This window comes from Cervus canadensis, chromosome 18 (genome assembly GCF_019320065.1).
Source record: "Cervus canadensis isolate Bull #8, Minnesota chromosome 18, ASM1932006v1, whole genome shotgun sequence".
Lineage (NCBI taxonomy): Eukaryota > Metazoa > Chordata > Mammalia > Artiodactyla > Cervidae > Cervus > Cervus canadensis.
The window spans coordinates 36,142,932-36,163,243 of NC_057403.1; the positions used below are offsets into that span (position 1 = coordinate 36,142,932).

A 20,312-nucleotide genomic window follows, 5' to 3' on the forward strand; every position below is an offset into this window, starting at 1 on the left:
CATGGACTGTATGTAGCCTACCAGGTTCCTCCATCCATGGGATTTTCCAGGCAAGAATACTAGACTGGGTTGCCATCTCCTTCTCCAGGAATTGTATTCGAGGCAGAACTAAAGTCTCCTTAGTATTTGGTGCGTGAGATTTCTGGGGTTGGGGGTAGTGAAGAGGAGGATCAATACCTCGACCATTCTAAGAAAGCAAGAAATGTTGACAGTCTAAAGGAGTCTCTCAAAGTCAGGTCCGCAGAACTCCTAAACCAAAACGATCTTTAACATGGCAGGATTCCGGGTACTAATCCATAGCTCCAGAATCCCAGTCTTTTGAGGCGAGAGGAGGTCAAGGAAACTGCATTTTGGCAAACATCTGCATCTCCACTGCATGCTGTTTGCAAATCACAGACTCAACTACGGTGGTGACGGTGGGGCTGATGGGCAGGAAAAACCAAGAGCTTCTCAGCGGGAAGAAGCGACAGGACAGATCTGGCATCTGTCAATTACTTTCTCTATCCCCAGCTCCGCCGCCGCCAACAGACGCACTTCGGGTCAGGTTCGCCCCTTACTCATCTCCCTTCAAGGTGAAGAATCTTTCAGGAGAGAAGGGACGTTCGGCCCAGCTAGGCTATGCGTGCTTCCGAGGCGCGCGAGGGCTCCGCCGCCCCTTCCCTCTCCCAGGATCTCTGGAGTAGCCCCCATCCAGCCTCGGCACAGGGGAATCGGCGAGTTTCCCGGGGGGCCGACCTAGAGCAGGCCGCACTCGCTAGATACACCCCCATTTCATCCCCGCTCCCTACGCCCCTTCCCCAACTCACCGGTGGAAGGGCTTGCCACTCAGGGAGCTCGCCTCTCTCCGCCCCGGCCCCACGTGCGCGCGCTCGCGTGTTCTGCCCCGGAAGTGCTCGCGGCGCAAGGCCGGAAGTGCGCAGGCAGTGCTCGCGGCGGCGGCGACGGCGGCGGGAGGTTCGGTTGTCGCCCGTTGGCCGCGCGGCGCCGCGATCGGCGGCCGCCATTGCAGGTCAGGCCGCGGGCAGGGAGCGCGGGAGGCCGCGGGAAGCGAGGGCTGAGCCGGGGATTGGTGGGGGGCGAGGGTGCGAGGGAGCGGGAAGCTAGGAAGCTGGGGCCGGGCGGGGCGCGCGGCTCGAGGAGAAGAATGGCGAGCTGAGGGGCGGGGAGCGGCGGGCGGGGGAGGGGAGGCCGGGAAGAGGGAGGGGAGTGGGGAGGGCCGCGCAGAGGTGGGGGCGACCCAGAGGCGCCCCGGGGTAGGAGAGCCGGGAATTGCGGAGAAGGGAGCGGTGCGGAGTCGGAAGGCGGAGGAAAGGGAGCGAGCAGGGCGGAGTGGGAGAAGGGCGGAAAGAGTGGCCGAGCGCGGGCGGAGGACGGAGAAGGGGGCGGCGCGGGCCGGAACCTCGAGGTATGTGCGGGAAGGGGCTCTTCCCTGGGTGGGGAGGGAGCCCAGCACGCGATGCTTGCGAGAGAGAGGGAGATCTGGAACCCAGGAAGTAGCGGGAACATCAGAAAGGGTCTAAGCCGGGGGTAGGACTGTGAGTTCTTTGGAGGGGACATTTTTAAATCTTGGGAGGAAGAGGCTATTGGGAGCGGTAGTTAGGAGGGTGACTGGAAAGAAGAGACTGGAGAGTGATCCAGCTTCTTTTGTGGGTGGAGTGAGAGACCGGAGAAGAGTGGGGTGGAGTCGGGTCCTGGAGGAGCGAAGTATTTAAGAATTGGGGGACATAGGGAACGATTTGGAAGATGAGGGTGGTAGAGGAATAACGTTTAGAGCGATCTTTAGGAGGGTGAACGGTTTGGAAAGACCATTTTGGGGTTGGAGGATGGAGTTTAAAATAGTTTCCTTGGGAGGTAGAAGAAAGGGTTAAACAGCTTGGTAAGAGGTCCTAGAAAAAGACGGGGGGGTCATGGGGGGGGGTGGGCAAGAGAGGGGAAGCGGACAGAGAAGTCCCAGAAAGTGGGAGGGGCTAGAAATAGGAAGTGCTTGTAGCTCAATTTCAAGGGAGAGGAGGAGGGGGTCAGGGGAGATGGTGAAGATGGGGCTGGTGGGAGGGAAATCCAGTATAAAGGGAGACCTCAAGCAGAACTAGACAGGAAGGGACTTTGGGCAAGAGAGGGGCTCAGGGCAGTAAGAGGAGGAAGGGTAGATGGGGCCGCAGAGTAGCAGAAGATGGAGAAAACTGGAGTAACTCAGAACGACTGAAGCCATCTTTTCTACCTATTGTCTACGAATACCAGTAATTGATTCCCTCCATCATGGGGATCTTAAAACGTGATGGGAAAGTCCCACATGTATGCATAGTGTCCACACACGTTTTTGAACACACTGTTCACTAATGAAAAGTTCGGAAGCATTCAGTTCCACCTACCCTCCATGGCCCCTTTTCGGAGGAGAGCAGGCTTTTCATTTAGAAACTGGATTTTAGCACTTAATAAGTCTGTCAAGAGACAAGGTCTTCCCTTGAAACTTTGACTATCCCCATCAGTCACAAAACCACAATAACACTGCTAATAAAAATAATCTGTATCCAATTGTATATAAAAGTTCATGAATTGTTCATTTGCTGGAGAGGCACACAGAGAAATAGTTACCTTGCTTAGAGAAGAAAACCTTCCAGAACTTAATCCCTGAAGCAGCTTGGTAAACCCTGACTGCCATGTTTGAATTGTTCTCCCATTGTGTAAACTTGATATTATTCTTACAACATGCTGCTTTTATAGGACGTTTTAGTCCACTATAAAGATTAAAATAATTAAACAGAGTAGTGTAAAGTCATTCTATTGGACATATACTAAGAAAATGCCATGTTCCTCCAGATAATCAATAGCTTGACCTTAAGTTTTACCATGTTAGGCACGTGCTAAGGACTTCACATTCACAACTTCATTTAATAAAACAACCTTTTTGAGATAGGTTCTTTTTTTTTTTTTTTTTGAGATAGGTTCTTTTTTATGCTCAGTTTATTGGTGGAGAAACTGTGACAGATTAGGTTACCTCCATCATACATAGGCTAGAAAGATGGTAGAATCACAGAAGGCAGGTCTGACACTGAATTCTCACTAAATCCCTGAACACAGAATAGTCCTTGGGACCAAATAAGGACTCAATAAAGGCTAATTGTTGGCCCAGCAATTTGCAAATATTTTGTCATATTTAATTTTTTTTAATAAAAATGGATTTTTAAAAAATTAAGTGAAAGTCTTTATTCCCCTTTTTTTAAAAAGAAAAAAATTGAAAGGGCCTAATGAAAACAATTTTTAAAAGACTGTTTAGCTCTAATAAAATTAATACCATACATACCACACTCTGTTTTGGGAGGTGTTACCATTATTAAGGATCCTTGCTCATGCTGTTCTCTGTTAAGCACTTAGTAATATTAACAATTCAGAAACCAATGGATAAAAAATTTTGTAGTTTAGATGAATCAGTGACAAAGAATGCTCTGTTCTTCTGACTTATTTTGTCTAACATTAAGGAAACTGGTTTGGGCTATAGTTTTGAATCCTGGAGCTGACCTTGAGTACATCTCTAGGGATTTCAGAAATTTAAGCCTCATCAATTGGATATGATGAAAAGCATGCTTACTTGATTTCAACTGCCTACCCCACAGATGTCATAGTGGCAGTATGTAAGATTTTCCTCATAGGTGGTTTATTTGCCATCCTGTGGTAGATGCTGTGAGAAAGGCATGTTTATAAAGCAGGTTCCTCTATAGACATCAGGCATGGCGGAGGGGGTTTGCTATGTGAGAGGACCGCAGGAAAGGATGGATTGTGGGGGAGTTAAGGTCATATTCCACACCAGCCACTCTGAGGTGTTTGACCAGTTACTTAACCTTTAGCTTCTCTAAACATTGTTTCCTCACTGTGAAAAGGGAGTGACAGACAGTGCCTGTATCATAGGATTGTTTTCAGGATAAAAAAAAATCCAGGTAAATGTTCAGAAAGGTTTAGCTATGTAAGAAGCAGCTTTCTGTATTATAAAGATAATGCTTTGCCTGAACTTTTTTTCCTAATTAGGAAACTGTGGTGGCACTTCAATTTTTCAGGTTGTTAACAACTTGAATAGTAACTGACTTCAAAATGACAGTTAAGATATATCCCAGATTTGGTCTGATTTCAGACAAACCTTTTGAGTTTTGATTAGGGCTCCCATTGTGAGTATGGGTTTGTTTTGAGAAGAAGGGATTCCTTTGCTACTCTGTAGTTTGTTCAGGCCTCTTGAAGTCATCTGGACTACTGTCTTGAGAAACAACAGTGTTTCAGCTTTACTTGCAACCTCCAAAATAACTCCAGGTCTTAAGATTGGGAATGATCTGGGTAACCTCAGATATTTCTAAAAAAATTTTATATACTATTTCTAGAAATCTTGAAGCCCCCCCCCCCCAAAGACATTTTGTTTTTGTCTTTCCATAAGGGAAAAAAATTAGGAGTTAAAATGTACACAATGCTTTTTAAAAAGCTTCTTTTACATAGCTAAAGTCATTTGACTAATGAGTACAGAACATATGTATTTATTTAGCCATGTAATAGCCTCAAAAACTTAGGTAGAAAAAAATTTCCCCTTCTATAAGAGGGGATAGGGAGTCAAAATAATTCATTGCAGGGAAAAGGTGTTTGGTTTTTTCCATACCTTCCATCTCCAAGTCCATACTGTAGTCGTGGCTTTTGAGACTCCACTCTGAAATACATTGAATTTAAACATCTTTTTGAAATGTGAGATCATAAAATTCTTTCTGGCTCTACAGGAACTTGGAATTACTATTCTTAACCAAAAACAGTTGATCCTATCTAAATCTGGGATTAAACTCAAGGCTGTTGAGAGAGAGGTGCTGGGCAATCTTTTCCATTGACTTTTAGTTTCATGATTTGATATGGTACATTGGTCAAACTGTGCCTTCAGATATTGCTCTTGATAACAGCTGCAGTTTCTACACAAGCAGTACCTTAGAACAGACACTTAAAAATTGCTTTGGTTATTTGTAAATCTTGGAATGAGTTTAGACTGAAGACTTAGAAATCTCTGTTTTACAGAAATTTTTCATTATAATGTTACTTGTTACCAACAGGATTTGACTTGTATTTTACTTCTTCACCTCTTTGTTTTCCTAACTTGCTCTGCCTGCTCTCAAGGGGATGGGGACAGATTGGACTGCATGTTCTCATGTTTTTTTTTTAGCTGTCTCCACACTGGGTGAAATGCACCTCTGTTAGGTGTTTTATTAGTGAAGTGCCCAGGTAAACACACCTAGTTTTAAGAACAGCTGTTTAGAGCATGGAGCAAGAAAAAAGAGTAATCTCATTCAGCCAATAGGATATTTTAAGGTGCTAAAGGAGAATTTTAAAATTCAAAGGGATGCGTTCCCCTGCATTATTTATTAATACTAACTTGCTAAATATACCCCCATATACGTAAATACAGCCATATCAGTCCACGGGTTCTTGTGAGCTAGACTCTTGCAAGCTGGATGTGAACTTCATTTGTTGTCACATCTCCAGCCTCATTAGGTCTAGCACAAGTGTTTAGGCCACAGGATTCTTATTTTTAGGAGAACTGCTAGCTGTCTGCCTGTATCAATAAGTGTGCTCAGGCAGGGCCTCCTACATAAGTGGATAGAGAGCTGTGTGGGCTTGTTGAAGCATTAGCAACAAGTATGGAGGTGCAACTACTCTGATCCAGCTATCAGACATCTGTTTTCCTTTATCCACTTCGACCACTTTTTCTTCTTCTTTTTATTTATTTAGCTTTTTTGGCCACACCTTGCAGCTAGTGGGATCTTAGTTCTCTGACCCAGGCCCATGGCAGTGAAAGCCCTAAGTAGGCCACTGTTTTGATTCTTGTTCTAGCAGGAGACTGTCCAGGAAATAGGGAATGCACCGAAAATATTTCTATTAATACATACCCTTTTTCTAAACAGTCCGTACATTCCTACCTCAAAGTCAGAGGTCTTAAAGATTAATCTCCTTCCTTGCTGTGATTTTCCTAAAATGTGTATCTATGTGAACACTTTATTGCTTCTCTGAAACTACCTGTATTTTACTATCACTTACACTTACCAAGGAAAATACACTGTATCATCAGTCACCAAAAGTTTATTTAAACGAATATTGTAAAGCAGTTACCAGTCAAAAAATAAATACAATTTTAAGAACTCATTTACAAGAACTCTTTCTTGATCTACATGCATTTATTAACCCTTAGAAACTTCACAACTTCAGTTTCATTTATTGAGCCTTTTTTGATTTATGGCTAAAATGTACCTACCTCTTAAGTTTTATAGTTATAATGTGGAAATGCTGATTTACTTATCCTTTGAAAAATTAGCTATATGTTAGTGTTCTAAAGCAGTTCCACATGTCTTAATAATATTTGGTTTTCATAATAGTTAAATGAAGCCGACAATCTAGGTTTTAGCCCCACAGTGACTTGTGTATGATGAGTGTCCACACTTCAGGCTGGAACCTGAACTTAGGGCTTCTAACTTTAAATTGTTAGTCTTTCTCCTTCAGGAGACCTTGGAAGAATATTAAAAGTGCTTTGGTTGGTCTGTTGATGGTGGAGGTACGGCCTTCTTACCTGTCAGACCTTTGCTCGCCTGAGGCAGTGTATTACCTGTGGTCAAGGGGTACCACACTAGGCGGTGCTGCAGAAGGTCTGACTTCCTCCAGCATGCCTTCTTGATTTAGCTCTTGCTAAATGCATGTAAGCAGTGCCTGCCTGATGCCTTCATGCCTTTTTGTTCTCACTTGGTTTTCTCCTTGGTTGAGAGGTATTGATTACAAATGTGAAGTCAGATGGCCTAGGTTTTTATGCTGGCTCTGCCATCTGCTAGCTGTGTTTGTACCACATATAAGCAAGAGTATATCCCTCAGTAACTTTTATCTGCAAAATATGGGTAAGTCCCTGTCTAAAAGTAGTTGAATGAGATACCACTCATAATATATATGCACAGCGTCTGATTCATAGTAAACATTGAATAAATACTAGCTGGTATTTATACTTAAAGTCCAGTTATTGACCAGCCTCGTGATTCCAGAGTGTGTTTGGTGCTCAAGAGTAAGAGGTTCTGCTGTCATACAGGGCTGCTGGCAGTATATTGATACTTTTCCCTGGAGATTCAAAACAAAGCTTGACATGTCAATAAGGAAACCTGTTTAAGCAGGTGTTTGCTAATTGTGAGCACAATTATAAATACCTGTTAACTTGTTCTACAGTTTGTAAACACTGATCTGATAACCTTGCACTAGCCTTCATCTATTCATTGGAAAGATTTGTACAGAAGTCATAGTTTAAATCCCCCATCCCTTCAGTCCCCCCGTCAATCTACCTTTCTTAGGAAGACAAGTATAAGAAGCCAGTTTCAGTCAAAAATGTCCCCTTTTAACTCATTCTTGTAGAGTACTGCAAACTTGCCACCAGATGGGGCCATTGTATAAAATGAAAGATGAAGCGTCAGGGTTGTTTGAGTGTCTAAATGAAAGATGGGCAATGTGTTTGATGAGAATCACGTTAGAAATAAGCTTACCATTCACTAAAGTCTGAAGGACCTTTTCCGTTCTCTCAGCTTTTAGTTCAGAGGGATCCTTTAAATCTTGAAATATAACCAAAGTGGCAGACATCCACTTACACCATCACCAAAGGAAAAAGTAAAATCTAAAAGGATTCCTTAGTTTTTTAGACATACACAGAATGGAAAATATAATGTCCCTGAGAAAGGCAAGTTAGCATACTGACGAGAGGGTGGGCTCTGCAGTATATGTCTTGGGTTCAAATCTTGGCTGGTTGACTAGTAGCTATGTGACCTTGAACACAACTGTGGTACCTATTAACTTTCCACACGGTAGTTGACCCTTGGTGATCTGAAGCAATTCTCTATGTGTCTAAAGCATTTAGAAAGTGCCTGGCACACAGTATTAGTTATGATTATCCTAAAAAATATATTTTTCCTTTACAGCTTCTTTTCCGTTGCTTTTTAAAGACGTAAAGCTCATGGTGCAGATTGTTATTTCCAGGTGAGTAAATTTTGAGAGCTTTAATTTAGCTTGAATGATTAAGTCTACATAGGTTTGAAATTTCCCTGGAAGAATTGGGGTCCTCAGATGCATCCGGCACAAATCCCAGCCTTTCAGTTTTGAGTTCAGTGCTTGGCACTGCCCAATTTCCCAAGAACTTGTGCTCAACAAGGTGTTCCCTTGGGCCTTGAATGGTGGTGTAGGACACTATGATTCATCCTTCACCCCTCCAAAATAGTGTAACCGCCAGCCCTTTGCTTGCAGTGCTGGGGCTGGAGGCCTGGCAGAATGGGTGCTGATGGAGCTACAGGGGGAGATCGAGGCTCGCCACAGCACTGGATTAGCTGGAAACCTCCTGGGAGACCTACATTACACCACTGAGGTGAGGGGACTTTTCTTTCCCTGCCTAATGCCTCAGGAAAGCAAGCTACACCAAGGTGGTGCTCCCAGGACCCACAGTGAGGACTGCCCTCAGGTTTGTTATTCAGGGTCTAGCCAGGCCCCACTTGTTCTCCCCTCTACCCCTGCCCTCTGCAGTAGCAGGGTAATTTAGCTTTGGGGAATCTGGAAAGGTCATGGTTCTGAAAGTAGAAATTCTCTTACCTGGGGCTGGAAAGAATAAAAAGGATATGAGGGTGGGTTGTCCGTTGTGGCTTCTCAGCAGTGGCAGAGGGAGTGGAGGTGCCAGCATCACCTCCTGAGAGCATCTCTGGAAGCACCTGAATTTTGTGACTTGGCCCTGAACCTCAGGCGTCTCCTTCTTGTTCTGCCGAAGGGAACCCCTGTGCTGATCGTGGGGCATCACATCCTGTACGGGAAGATCATCCACCTGGAGAGACCTTTTGCCGTCCTTGTTAAACACACTCCTGGGCAGCAGGACTGTGATGCACTTGGCTGTGAGAGTGGCACCCGGTACCTGGTGACAGCCCTCATCAAAAACAAGATCCTTTTTAAAACTCGCCCCAAGCCCATCATCACCAACGTCCCCAGGAAAGTATGAAAGAGCCTCGGATTTTCCCTCGAGAGCGGCCAACTCCTTGGACTCGTGCCCCCCTGCCACCTCGAGGACGGCTGGACGGTTCCCTGGGACCCCAGGGGGGTCCTGTTCTAAACACAGGCCACCCACTGGGTATGAACTCGGATCCCTTCCTTATGGCAGGCAGTTCTCTTGGTGGAAATTTGGCCCCGTTTCCAAGGAACCCCACTCCTTTTCCCACTTCATCAGGCTCTCTGGCTTCAAATCCAGCACCTTTCCCTGCTGGTGCTCGTGACCCGGGCCTGGCTTCTTTCCCAAGAGGGATGAACCCCACTGGCACAGGTGCAGTTTCTTTCCCAAGGCCAGGTGGGCTCTTGGGCCCAAGCCCAGGGTCAACTCTGAATCCTAGGGCAGGGGCTCTTCCAGGCCCAGGGCCTCTGTCCAACCCACGGCTAGGGGGTCTCCCAGGGCCAGGGCCAGTGTCCAACCCAAGGCCAAGTGGTCTTCTGGGAACAGGTCCTGACCTCAGAAGTGGTGGCCCCATGGGCCCTGGATCTGGACCCAGCCTGAGAGCAGGTGTCCTGTTGACTTCTGGGAATGGTCCTCCCAATCCTAGACCTGTTGGCCTGGGCCCTGGACCGAGTCCCAGTCTGAGGTCAAGCTTTGTAGGTACAAACCCTGCCCCGAGGTCAAGTATGTTTCCAGGTCCCGGCCTTGGGCCCAACCCAAGATCAAGTGGCCTGGGCCCAGGCCTTGGGCCTAATCCAAGGGCAGGTGGCCTGGGCCCAGGCCCTAGTCTGGATGCCAGAGCAGGTGGCCTCTTGGGCACAGGATCTGGTCTTAACTTAAGAATGGCTGGGCCTCAAGGCCTAGATCTTGCTCCCATTCTAAGAGCAGCAGGTCTTTTAGGAGCAAATTCAGCTTCTTTCTCACAGGCTTCTGGAAACATGGGCACAAGCCCATCTTCCATGGCCAGACTTCCTGGCCCCATAGGCCCAAATGCAGGGCCTGGCTCTCGGGGGATTAGCCTTCCAGGGCCAAATCCATCTCCCCTGTCAAGGGCTCCTGGCCCCATTGGCCCTAATTCAGCTCATTTTGTAAGGCCTGCTGGCTCTATGGGAGTAAATGCTAATCCCTTTCCAAGGGGGACAGGTTCAGGGGCTTTGAACCCAGCTGCCTTCTCTCAGTCTTCTAACACATTGGCTTCAAACCCAATTAACTTCCAGAGGTCTGCTGGCCTCCAGGGTTCAAGTCCAGCAGTTTTCCCAAGAGCCTCTGGGCCACTAGGCCCCAACCCAGCTAACTTCCCAAGGCCCACTGGCTTACAGGGTCCAAGTCCAGCTACCTTCCCCAGGTCTACTGGCCCATTAGGCCCTGGTCCAGTTACCTTCCCCAGGCCAGCTCCAGGGCCCCTAGGCTCTTCGCCAGCAGGCCCCGTGGGTATCAACCCAGCTCCTTTTGCAAGGCCAACTGGGACCCTCAGTGTAAACCCAGCTTCCTTTCCAAGAATGAATGGCCCTGTGAGCAAGACTTTGGTTCCATTTCCTAGAGTGGGGAGCCTCCCTGGCACAAACCCAGCTGCTTTCCCCAGACCAGGGGGTCCAATGGCTGCAATGTACCCAAATGGAATGTTACCCCCTTAAACACCATTTTCTCTCCAGGACCACCTTGGTTTCCAGGCACTGTGGTTCTGGGCAGGTGAAGGAGTAGATATGGAACTACAGTCTGAAGTACATACCTGGGGCTCAAGTTCAAACGAGCCTTTTCCCCACTCTGCGTCTTTCTTGACTGACGGAAACGTTACCTGTGGGATGTGGACTCTGGCATGTGGGAATGAACCCACCTTGAGAGAAGGAATCTCCAGCCTTCAGGAACCTGCTGTGCTTTTGTCCCACAGCTTTCTGCCCCTTGTTTCTTACTAGTTTCTTGATTTGTTCTTGTGGACCTTTCCTCAGGGATACATTGGCCTGCAGGTCCCAATTCATACATAGTCCCCTGCTCACCACTGGAGAAGGAGCTCACTGCTCTCTAGAAATGTTGCGTTGGTGAAAGGACCATGCTTCTGCAACACTGACCTGGTCATCCTCTCCTGCCATACCTTCTTCCCTCGGGGGCTTGAACACAGAACAGGGAAGTGCAGCTACTTCAGAGAGCCATCAAATACAGCATCTGCTGTATCCCCAGACGGACTGCAGCTTCCTTCTCCTGGGACTTAGAGGAAGCCAGAACCAAGGCTCCACTGCTCATCCAACTCCCTCTCCACTGGTAACTCCCAATCAAAGAACCTCAAGATTAAACTGATGTGGATGGGATTATGGGAATTGGGGTGGGGGTGGGGGGATAAAGGGGAGAAATCACTGTGCTCTGTTCAGCCTGATGTGAAAGGATGGTTGGTGTTTTTCCCGCATTGTATCTTTTCTTACTGTTTCTTTAATAAATGAGACGAGAGGGCTGTTGATTTCACTCCCTTTTTATTACCTGTTCCACAGGGAAGGAAGTTTAACCACTGCTTTTCATTGTTTCAACTTGGCCAGAATCCTCCATGACCTCTCAAGATAATATACTTTCACTCAAGGAGGAAGCAAGCTTTGATTTTTAGCCTTAACTGGTTAGCTAGGGCTAACTCATTGGCTCAGTAGTTTCTCCACAGACCCTATGCATCCTCTGCAGTAAAAACCAAGCCACCACAGGTGTGCAGTTACCAGGCAGGCCTACTGTATCCCCAGGTCCAGAGGCAGCTTTGACGAGTTACCTGCTTCTGAGTTCCATGGGAATTACCTTGCTGAAACTAGTTCTGCCTCAAACACCCATCATGGGACTGAATTAAAGAGCTTTCATTAGTTCAGAGAGGAAAGGAGGAGTTCAGAGATACCAGCCGTAAGTGAGATTCTTTATTTTGACAAATAAGTGCAGTATAAAAAATTTCACCAGAAAGTTAAAAAAAAAAAAGTAAAAATAAATATGTTTACAAATTGTAGAAATAATACAAAAGAGGATTAAAATTCTCATTGAGGAAAAAACAAAACATGTCCAATTGTATAAAGGCTCTTCCCTTGCAAGAAACGGGAATAAAGCTGAAGACCCAGTTTGGTTTCGCTGCTGAAAAATGTACAAAATAACTTAGAAAAACCAGTCGAGGTCAAACGTTGTGAGCCCACTTACTTGTACCTGCCTGCTCGACCTGGGGAAAGTTGATAATCTCTTAAGTGCAAGGCAGAGCTGAGAGTAGGACTGCCGAGTGTTCTCCATCTGGGAGTCCATCCCACGTTAACCTTCAAGTAAAAGCTGAAGAAAAACAAGCCCTTAGTGAAGTCTGAGCTCTGCAGTTGGCTGACCGGATTTCCTCCATTGTAGTGCTCAAAATAGTTTACTTCTTGGCCAGCAAAAACACGGAAGAGCCCGGAACAACTGCCTTTAGCAAATGCCTGCTGCCTCTTCCTAGCCTTCATGGATTAGGCCTGATGTCAACCAGCAGTCTTCTTAGAAACGCGAGGCCTGTGCGATGCAGCAGTGTTGGCGCACCTGGAAAACCCATGAGTTGGCGGGCGATGAAGGGAAGCACCAAGGTTTTCCAGTCGCTCAGAGTGCACCTAATTCCTTTATGGGCAGCACCTGGGCACACTAGAGGCTTGCCCCCAACTACTCTCCACCTTGGTGCTGGTTCTGACAGGTCAGCAGGCCCTCCGGAGTGGACATCTGGAGAGAGCACACTGGAGCAAGCAACCCCTAAGTCAAAGGCTTAGTCAGTATCCCAGGTTTTAAACCCAAGAGCTCAGAGCACTCTTGTGGATTGCAAATCTGTAGAAAACAGCCTTCCCTCACACCCTCTCCAAAAAAGCAGAGGAAAATCAAACATCCTCAAGAGGCGTGAGAGAAGACAAGAACCTTAGAATTTAGATACCAGTTCCATCCCTTTGTTTGGTTTCTGGACAGGAGCAAGCAAGTGCAGTAGTGACTATCCACAACTTGGCTGTAAGCATTCCCTGGAGAAGCCACTGAGGAGGATGGACAGTCTCAACGATGACCGGCTTGGACTGAGGGCTCACTTAGGGAATGCTGAAAAGCTCTCCATTAGAGGTGATTGTCAAGAGCTACAGCCTGAATGTCATGTGTGCTGTCCAGCTGCCAAGGAACCTGTCCAGGCAGCTTCAGGCTGCAGCCAGTGTGGTCAGAGACTCCTGATCTCCCCCCACATGCTGATGGCAGGCTGGCCGACTGCAGAGGGGCCGAGGAGAGCCCTAGGCTCTGTCTCACTCGCCACCTTGAAAAACTTGGTGAGGAGGAGGGTGGGAGAGGTGACTATCACCGTGAAGGGAAGCCAAGTAAGGAGGCTGGCTTAGAGCTGAATTTGAAAGAGGAATTCAGGAGTATACAGTTTGTAATACCCAAGTCCTCACTTCCTTTCTTATCACATTAGGGTTTGATCTTCTTGGTAGATGACCAAAACATTTCACCTCCTCAGAAGAGATCACAGACAAGCTAATCTAGATGTTTGGGCAATTTCCAGGTAGAATACAGTCAGCTCCCAGCCTCCATGTAACCCATGGCTTTTAGCACCACCATCAATGTTTGTTCCTCCTGGCCAGCTTTCCTTTTTAACATACACACACACACACACACACACACACACACACACTTAAAAACAGTACAGTGCTAACTCCCTGCTAGTCTGGCTCATCCTTGGGATGCTGAGATGTGGAATGAGGTACTTCACATAAGAAAGCACCATTCCTGGACCCTGTTTTCTGATGCCCAAAGATCAGGCTTCTGGGCCTTGTATTTCAGGCACAATCTTATTGCATTGATAACTAGACTGAGGTGGGGACATGTTACTAGCTGGCCCAGATCACTCAGAAGTACTCCCACCACCTCTGATTGTGTTCAGGTGGACTGAGAACCCCTCCCATGGGCCCTCGTTGCTCACTCACCTGTGAGAAGCTGCCACTGAAGGGAACTTACTGTTTGCTTTAGTACACTTCTGAGTTCCCTCTGGATTTCAGGGGAGGAAGTGGAATCTTGCCCAGAGGCCCCCTGTATGTGCGGAGGCAGCAGACAAGTGGCCTGAAAACAGTGCCTCCTCTGCCTCCTCCGCTGCACTGGACTTGCCTCCTCGAAGCAGAACTGTCCCAGGCCATACGACAGTCACCATTCTTTGCACTTTGGACCATTAAGAAACTAAAACAGCACTCCCTCTCCCTCCCACCCTGTCTTCTCTTCCGTTCCCCTTCCCTCCCTTACCCATTGCACTCTTCCCGCTCTGCTTGGGGGCTGCATCACACCTCAGCAAAGGCTAAGCTATACTGTTCTGGCTTCTTCCCACATCGCCGGGCGATGATGGCCAGGTACAGCATGAGGAGGGCCACCCAGTAGCAGCCATACAGGATGGCCCCAGAGACCAGGAAGGCCAGCTCTGTCTCACTGAACAGATCCTGGCAGTAAGCTGTGTAGGCCAGCCCCCCAAGGAGGACTGCCACCCAGATGGACACAGGGATGAGGCCAATGAAGTTCACCACAATGGTTTTTCGGCCAGAGGTGCCCCAGCCAGACTTGTTGATGGTAGCAATGGCAAAGATCTTGGCCGGCAGGAGGCTGGACATATAGAGAAGGGAGTAGAGCGACATGAAGATCATCTCTGCGTTGCCTCGCAGGAAGCAGGCGTAGGTGGCCTTGATAATGCCCACTAGCTGCACTGTCAGCAGAAAGAGGAGAATGTTCCAGATGCGGCCCCGGTAGAAGAGCTGTATGACTGTGGCAATGAGGAAGAAGGGGAAGAAACCCGTGACCACTGACTCGTAGGTCATCCAGAGGTGGTGCTTGTGGAACCACAGAGAGTTGTAGAGCCACTCCCGGAAGTAAGACTTGCTCCAGCGGGTCTGCTGGTTGAGCCACCGGAGGTACTTGGTGGGGGTCTCCGTGAGGCATTTAGAACGAGCTGTATACTTAGTCCTGTAGCCGAGACTCAGGACTCGGTTGGTGAGGTGCCGGTCATCCCCAAAGCTGCACTTGCTGCCCAGAAACTTCTGGTGGTACCAGTCCTCCAGGAATTGCTGAAGGAGGCTGTTACGGTACATGCCCAAGGGCCCGCTGATGCACTGCACACAGCCAAAGTAGGATTGGCAAGCCCGCTCCACGTTGAAGGCCATCCAGTACCGCACACTGCTCAGGAAGGAGATCCATGAATCGTACTTGTTGAGGATCTGCAAGGGAACCAGAGATTCTGGGCCTCCTTGCCTGAGGACAAGAGCCCCAGGAGACAGACACCAGAGACCAGGAGGCCTCCCTACACTCTGAGATCCCTAGCCCTTTGCTCTAGTTCCTGGCCATGAGTCCCAGCTCACTCAGAGCTGGGAAACCAGAGGCTGAGAGGAGGCAACCACACCCAGTCAACTCTTCTCAGCACCAGCCCCACCTCTCCTCTGTCATAGGCACCGACTGTCCCAATGAAGTTGCTCTAGCAGCCAAAGCCACCTTCAATCTCAGGAGGCAGCCTGTGGTGGTGGCTGAGAGAAAGGCTTGAGAAAGAAGCAAAGTAACACCCCAGTCCCCCATCCTGACCCTCTCTGCAGTTTGAAAGCTTCTTGGGAAGACATGGTATGTTGCCAGCAGTTCCCCTGGAAGAAGATTCTGGCCCTTTATTCATACCACTGCACAGAGCTCTTCAGTGTCATGTCCCATCAGGAAGTGTTTTTCAGGGGGTCTAACTTTGGAGGTACTTGCTGCACCACCAGCCAAAAAGGAAGCACCCTCTAGGATGGATGGCCTCAGAACACTGTGCCCCTCCCAGCAGCACAGGCTCTCCTCATACCACTTATTTTCTGCCCTCCCTCCCTCCAGTGGAAGATAGAACAGGAAAGGGGTTGGGTAGCAGATGAGCCCTTCAATGCCAATGAAACTGTCAAAGAGGAAACCCCCTTCAAAAACAAAATGCACACTTCCCCAGTATATCCAATTAGATGAAGAAGCAGAATCCAGACCCTCCACCCCCAGGAATCCTCGGTTACTTCTTACTTGGACATCTCCCCCGACTCCCCCTACTTGAGGGTCCTCCTCCAGGACTCGAAGCATCTCAATGGTGCAGGCTGGATCCAGCACAGTGTCAGAGTCACATACCTGCAGAAGGAAGGCACTGTCAGTCCATTCTGACACAGACACACCCACACACCCACCCCTGGTGGCTTACTGCCTGAGGGACATAACCCCTTCACCAGACACACTTCAGACCACTAACAAAGAGACCTATGCCAAATAGAAGGGGTGGAAAGAAACAGGAGAGTTCAGGTACCGACTTGATAGCTGCTTGGCTGAGAGAGGAACCCAGGGGACTCTCAGTGGTGGGCACAGAAAGGGAGAAGTGTCTAGTACTGGACAGATCTTTATCCCTGACTGAGCCAGGCTCCTCAGAAGTGGTCTTAATGTATTTCTCTGAGGTCCTTGGGAAGAAAGGAAAACGTCACTGAAATCAGATTGACAGGCACTGTGACTCGAGCAAGGCCAGCAGACATTGCTCAGAAGGCTGAGAAATGGCTCCTGCCGGAGGCTACCACCAAAGCTTGCTCACGGATCATCACGAACGGGGCTGCCCTGTTTCAGCCCCTTAGCCAGCCAGCCCCAGTGGAGGGTGTATCTAGCCCAGCCACAGCCCCACCAGTGTGGCTGCCAGGCCATTTGTGCCCTGCGGGCCGGGACTCCCAGACTAGGGCCCAGCAGAGCCAAGGGCTGTTTTCGCCTAGGTTCCAGCCCTGGGTGGGCCTAGAAGCTGGCAGCAGCTCCTCCGCTCAGAACCTGGATCAAATCCTGCCCATCCACCCTCCTCTCCATGGGAGACTCCTGGTTTGATTCCGTTGGGTGACCAATTATTGTTAATAGTTGAACCTTGTACTACAAACACTTATCCTATTGCCTGACTCCTTGTCTACATTTTAGAAAGTTACTGAGATGGTGTAAAAATCCCAGATAACCACTGGGTAGGGGAACTAGTTTCCTGACCCCTGACAGAGCAAGAAACAGTACCCACAGATGAGCCCAGAACCTATTCTGCAAAAGCCTAAAGTTCTTCTACTGAAGCTGCTGAGTGAGAGCCTGCCAGCCTGCAGGAAGGGGGCTGCACCCCAACACTCTGCTTCTCTCTCCACGCTGGAGCCTCAGTGCTGCAGACAAGCAGCGGAGGGCAGAGGGCAACCAGGCAGTCATCGCAGCCATTCCCTCCTGCCTCCCCCCTGACACATCCTTACAGTACTGGCCCAGACTGGGAAGGTCGCAGGAGCCTCAGGCCACACTCCCAGAACCTCCTCAGCTTACAGGTCAAGCTTCCCAGCACTGCTGGTCACACAACTACTCCAGCCCTGACTCTGATTCCTCACACTGTGGCACTTCCTTCACCCCAGGGAGGTCTTTCCAACTGAGTAAGATTAGGAAAGGCTATCGCTCTTGGCTGCCTGGGCTTCCCCACTGGCTGAAGCAGGCTTATCTTCTGAAGAGGGAAAGACACCTTCAGCGGGGCTCATGAAGACAGACTGAAATCCAGAGTGTTCACTGACAGGCAGGCCCAGGGCTGCCCCAGGCAGTGAGCCCATGTGAACACACTGAAAGGAAGGTGGGTTCCAACCCACCGGACACACAGGAAAGGAGGAGGTGTGGGAGGGCAGGGTTGGGGGGATCCTGTGCTTCGAGGGAAGAGACGGCAGTCACTACGGCTTTAGCCTGTGCCAGGGCTCAAGGGCTTTTTCTAAGTCGTCTGAGTCCACAGGCAAGTCTCAGAGGCCCCTTGACCCTAAATGGACTGTAGAGTCAAGACCTGTCTCACAGCCCTCCCTCTCTGGTGCTGAGGAGGCCCTTGGGCCTAGGAAGGCAGGAAGAGGCAGGTGTACCAACTCTTACGCAAGGGTGCAACTTTCCAAACAGCCAAGACAAAAAAACCTGCAGCAAGCTAATTTTAGGTGGGTACTGTATAGAAAATTTAAATACTGGAGTACACAACACGCTGTCAGCAAGACTGTGCTGGTGCGTAGGTGGGCGGCCACAGCAGCTGCTGTTCATCCAAGCGATGGGCACATGTGGAGAAGGGCAGGAACAGAGACCGAACAGACGCTGGACCACAAATCTGGGTCCTGGGTGTCAGTTTCCACTTGGCACTGAGATGCATAATCTTTGATCAGTTTTCTCTAGGTTTTGTTATATGAAAACTGGAGCCATGTTACCTTGTCAACATAATAAAATTTCCAAAGAGGAGGTGTCAATGCCCGCTTCAGCTGGAAGCAAGGCAGGGTCTGTTGGGGTCCTGGCCCTGCCAAGATGGCTGCAGCACTGAGCCGGGGGGTGATTCCCACCTGTGTCCCTCCGCCTTACAGACAAGAACTTGACACCAGAAAGAGTGAGACTTTTCATCAACCCATAACTAAAACTATCTGAGTGCTTTGGAGCATGATTCTTTTTTGCTCTTCCCCATACTGTATGAAGAGGCTCATCCCCACTCTGCCAATGGTGCGGCAGTATTGCACAAGGACAAACACCCTGGGCTCAACTCCTGGCTCTGCTCATTACTGCTGTGTGACAGTTAGGCAAGTTAGGCTTTAGGCAACTGCACTTCAGGCTCAGTTTCTGTAAGTAGAAATAAGCGTGGTACCGATCCCCTAGGAATATTATGAGGATTAAAAGAACTAAAACATATGAAGTACCTACAACAGTGTCTGGTATAAAATAAATGCTATATAAATTATAATTTTATATATATATATTATATATATATTATATATATATATTAATTATATAAATTATATAAAATAAATGCTATACCACTCTGGGGATACCAATCCACAGACCTGCCCAGATTCCAGAGATCTGCTCAGATTCACAGAGTTAAGTACCAGCAGATCCAAGATTCCCGCCTAGGTCTTCTTGACCCCAGGACAGCTGTTGAAAATTACTGTGTTTACTGCCTTCTGAAGTGTAGGGGAGGAAAGTACATGACACAAGGGACTTTGACTGGACCTAAAATTCCCCAGGAGAGTATGCCTCGCTGGCTGGACACATCCACACGTCCACACACACCTAGGGAGGCACCCTCACCTGGATGTAGTCCACCGAATCACCAAGGGCCTTGAAGGCTGTGTACATGACCTCTCGCTTGCCTCCCCACTTCTGCATGATGCATGAGAAGGTGCTGGCCCGCACCACGTCCCGAACGCGGTCCATGCCCTCCTGCAGGCTGGCCTCCGTCTCGCCCTCACCCGCCTCATGGAAGTTGCTGCGCCACACAAAGAAGCCGGCTTGCTCGGTGCCGCCGAGCACCTCATGGAAGATGTCCAGCATGTAGGCATCCTCCTGGCGGTTGCCATCCACCACCAGGACCACTTTGAGGTCGGGGAAGGCGATGCGCTGGGCTGAGCGCAGGCACTTGCGCAGGTAGTCGGGGTCCTCCTGGTACGCAGCGATGCAGAGCGCCACCGAGCGCCGCAGTGGGGAGGGCAGCTTCAGGGTCCGGCCTGCCCGCCGCATGCGCCGGTGCTCCAGGAAGGCAAATAGGCTCTGGATGAGCAGGTGCAGGCCCAGGATGGCACCGTACAGCCCGAAGGACAGATAGTGTTTTTCTGTATGGATGAACTGGTAGCCTGTCACATAAGCTGCCAGGATCCCACCCAGCACTGCCAAGGCAAACAGGCTGGTGCCCACCACGCGCAGGGCTGTTGTCAGCTGCACCGGCATCTGGTGGGAGAAGGTGCGAGAGGTGGGTCAGCAGGAGGCAGCTTCTCTGGTCAATGGCCATGGGGGCATTTTCTCTGGGCCTGGCCTAGACCCAGGGAAATGACCCACTAATAACAACCATCACCATTTACTGAGCATGACTAAGATTAGAGACTCGAAAGCCAGACTAATAGTAGTAGTAGTTGAGTTTAGTAGTTTAGTATAGACAGAGGACAGGCTCCTCTGTCCATGGGATTCTCCAGGCAAGAATACTCAGTTCTGCCACTTACTGTGTGCCTGTTCTACCCCTTAGTTTATTCACCTGTAAGATGTGTGTTGCAGCACTAACCTCCTAACATCTTTGAGGATTTAATGGGTTGTATACATAAAGCACTCAAAGCAGCATTTACTATCATTAGCTAAACCCAAGCCAGAGAGATCTGAGAGAGACCTAGCTGGTGGCAGAACTGGGATCTACCTGACCCAACGCTCTCACAGGCAAGCTTCAGTAGGGCTGAGCCTGAGGCCAGAGGAAGCTCTGAGCATCTGAGAAGCCAAGAAGAGGGAGGAAGTGGAGGGGCAAGGGCAGGTAGACAGACTTTATGCCCTACACCCACCAGGGGATCACACCATGAAGAAAGTG

At 48.9% G+C, this 20,312-nt stretch overlaps 4 protein-coding genes across 10 annotated transcripts in view; 2 read left to right on the forward strand and 2 right to left on the reverse strand.

Annotated features, from left to right (window-relative positions):
* Positions 1–940, reverse strand: part of UTP4 (UTP4 small subunit processome component) — a 26,606-nt gene extending 25,666 nt beyond the window's left edge. Inside the window, exon 1 of the mRNA XM_043437932.1 lies at positions 807–940. The gene's annotated coding sequence lies outside the window, so the exon portion shown is untranslated. The remainder of the gene's footprint in view (positions 1–806) is intronic.
* CHTF8 (chromosome transmission fidelity factor 8) lies at positions 889–11,445 on the forward strand. 2 transcript variants are annotated; one of them, XM_043437941.1, is made up of 4 exons: positions 889–1,009; positions 7,956–8,013; positions 8,278–8,395; positions 8,789–11,445. In XM_043437941.1, exons 2-4 carry the CDS (start codon positions 7,991–7,993, stop codon positions 9,011–9,013), a joined length of 366 nt encoding a protein of 121 aa, XP_043293876.1. In that variant the 5' UTR covers positions 889–1,009; positions 7,956–7,990; the 3' UTR covers positions 9,014–11,445. The 2 variants fall into 2 exon arrangements, with proteins under 2 accessions (XP_043293876.1, XP_043293877.1); XM_043437942.1 differs by lacking the exon at positions 889–1,009 and adding an exon at positions 1,295–1,405 and having other exon boundaries at positions 8,789–9,013.
* DERPC (DERPC proline and glycine rich nuclear protein) lies at positions 9,010–11,445 on the forward strand. Of its 2 annotated transcripts, none has more exons than XM_043437939.1 (2): positions 9,010–9,717; positions 9,778–11,445. In XM_043437939.1, exons 1-2 carry the CDS (start codon positions 9,010–9,012, stop codon positions 10,630–10,632), a joined length of 1,563 nt encoding a protein of 520 aa, XP_043293874.1. In that variant the 3' UTR covers positions 10,633–11,445. The 2 variants fall into 2 exon arrangements, with proteins under 2 accessions (XP_043293874.1, XP_043293873.1); XM_043437938.1 differs by having other exon boundaries at positions 9,010–9,713; positions 9,774–11,445.
* HAS3 (hyaluronan synthase 3) overlaps positions 11,037–20,312 on the reverse strand; it is a 27,076-nt gene continuing 17,800 nt past the window's right edge. For all 5 annotated transcript variants that reach the window (XM_043437936.1, XM_043437933.1, XM_043437934.1 and 2 more), the window contains 3 exons: positions 19,055–19,690; positions 15,998–16,099; positions 11,037–15,186 (listed from right to left, as the gene is read on the reverse strand). In XM_043437936.1, coding sequence (XP_043293871.1) covers positions 14,263–15,186; positions 15,998–16,099; positions 19,055–19,690 — 1,662 coding nt within the window. In that variant the 3' untranslated portion in view covers positions 11,037–14,262. The remainder of the gene's footprint in view (positions 15,187–15,997; positions 16,100–19,054; positions 19,691–20,312) is intronic.